General features: G+C 39.9%; 1 protein-coding gene across 1 annotated transcript in view; it reads left to right on the forward strand.

Moving 5' to 3' along the window:
* The first annotated feature begins 1,348 nt into the window (after positions 1–1,348).
* Positions 1,349–2,446, forward strand: part of LOC138030788 (uncharacterized) — an 11,396-nt gene continuing 10,298 nt past the window's right edge. Inside the window, 3 exon segments of the mRNA XM_068878663.1 lie at positions 1,349–1,387; positions 1,897–2,027; positions 2,030–2,121. Of these exon segments, the coding sequence (XP_068734764.1) occupies positions 1,380–1,387; positions 1,897–2,027; positions 2,030–2,121 (231 nt within the window). The 5' untranslated portion in view covers positions 1,349–1,379.

Genomic DNA, 2,446 nt, shown 5'->3' on the forward strand with positions numbered 1-2,446 from the left:
TTAACTTAATATGATGCAATGCCAACAATTTTCTCCAAGCAAAATTTCAAAGAGTTTCAAGCAGTTTCCAAACCCAAACTCTTTTTTCAAGAAGCTTTTCAAGCGCCCTGTGAAGTCACAAAATAAATATCCCAGGGCTTTTTCAAGGACTGTAAGGGAGTAGCACGAACCCTGAAATTCGCCATCTAATGCACGTTAACTCACCGCCTACTTTTACAAATAACATGAAACATGGCACAGAACATGAACCTTCGGCTCATGAACAACAAAAGAGAGGCCTGAATTCAGAGTAATTTCGGCAGCGATTTTGGTTCCCTGTCCATCTCAAAGATCGAGCACACACGTTTTTGAGGGAGCAGTCCAGTACTTAACGTAACTGTCTGATTAGCTAACTACATTTGAAAAATCTTTTTATCCTTAAAACAATTCACGATGCAATATATATTATTCACAAAACACTTCACCTATATTCCCTTTACATTGTCCTTTAAGCTTAGCTTGGCGAACAAAAGCAAAACTTAACGACTCGATGACACGATTGCTTTAGTTCACAAGAGTTTAGAAATATCGGAGATAAAAGCACGCTATCAGGTTAATTTCATTGGCGTGCTTACCTTCGGAAGGATGTTCGAATCCACAATCGACAATGGCGCGCAGAAGTTCCGGCTTCAATAGAAAATCTCGAAAGCCAGAGCTATGAATACTGACGTATGTTCCCTTTACATCTTTCTTTCCCTTCTCGTTGACTGCCGGAGTTTCCACTGGGGTCTCTGTCTCCTCCTCTTCGTAGTCCAACAATTCGGTTCAGCATCACCGTCTTCTGCCATTGTGGAAAGCGGTAGGAAATCGACGCCTTGACTAGAAAGAGCGAAACGTTTTTAGTGGGATAATAAGCCTTCCGTGGGGACGAAAACAACGCAGACCTCCGAAAGGCTGCTGTGTGCTTTCGAATCGTTGCAAAATAATGCATGGATGGGCAAACAAGATACAGAATTTCGATGGCTTGTACTACCTCGAAAAAAGCTACTTCACAGCCAACGTAACGAACCGACGCGAGGAAGAGTGACGCACAGAGAAGTGTTGCAGTGCATCATGGTATATACTGTGTGACGTTTATTCGAGGACTTGTACCATAAAGGACCCATGGAAGTATATACGAATGGCGAAAACCCTCGAAATTTCATATAAAGAACGGGTCCTTGTCATTCTCAGTTCGTTTTTATTCTTAATTGTTCAATTCTTTTACTCAGGCTTCATATTATCAAAAAACTCAGATCAATCACTTGGAAGCATTCACCTGGCTTAATGGCAAATGAAGGGAAAGTGGACCTCGATATCGACGCCTCCAGACGACCCTCCAGACAGTCCAAAGCAGTCGAATGCAAAGGTGAGCCTATAGAGCCTTATGTACATGTCATCTAATTTTTTCCCAGAAACTTTACCATTTTTACTTGCGGCCGTGTTCGTTTATACGTAAACGAGAGAGAAAAAAAACCAATTTCAACAGTATGAAAGCATTGTTTTTTAAATTTAAGTTTAAATTTAGGGGAAATGTGAACTGAAAATTGGCTGTGGAACAACCAGATTCTCACATTTATGGTTTGAGGACCTTGTTTGAAACTTTGAGTCAAAAGTAATTGTGGAGGTAACATTTCCAGGTATCGAAGCTTGGCTTTAAGAAAGTTGTTTACGTATACACCACGGTAACCGTATTAAATTTTGAATTGTCATTGTCTGATTGACCAGAAAGAGTATTAATGAATTTGCAGGTATTAAAGAGGACTGATGTGACGGAAGACGTGTTACATTTGATTAACATATCCAAAGACACTTGTTCAGCTGAAGATTTCAGTGTTAAATCATCTTAATCTTCTGCATTTATTGTTTGCCCTTTAGGCTTTATCATTTTACAAGCTATGTGGTTTTTGTTTGGAAGGGAGCACTGCTCAAGTCCTTGAGTGCAATGTTTATGTTCTTGTTTGGTCGAGACTATAGGCAAGCAATGTATGGCAAGAGAATGAAAAGAACAATTTTATTCTTGATAAAAACATAACTTTTACCAACCATGGATCATATGGCACTGTTCCTAAGAGAGTATTGGAGGCACGTCAGCAGTTTCAGGTATTAATCTTAGGAACAACAAAGTTTGGAAATTTATCTGAATAATATGATATGATATGATAATACAATAACTTTATTTAGAGAGGGTGATGCAATTAACCTTTAACAGTTTTCTAACTTATGGCCGCTTTTCCACATGGGACAGACCACAACACCGGGAACTGTGTGCCGTACATGGAAACAGAGGGACATTTCAGAGTGGATGTAGGTTTTGTCTACCCTTTCGTCCCTAATGGGTTCCCATTGACAACTTAAATCGTCTGGTGTTGGTCACAGTAAAGTGGCCATTTTAGGGGGGAACAGGGTCAATTACCAGGGTCAAAGC

Source organism: Montipora capricornis, chromosome 2, assembly GCF_036669925.1.
Source record: "Montipora capricornis isolate CH-2021 chromosome 2, ASM3666992v2, whole genome shotgun sequence".
In the NCBI taxonomy this organism is placed as follows: domain Eukaryota; kingdom Metazoa; phylum Cnidaria; class Anthozoa; order Scleractinia; family Acroporidae; genus Montipora; species Montipora capricornis.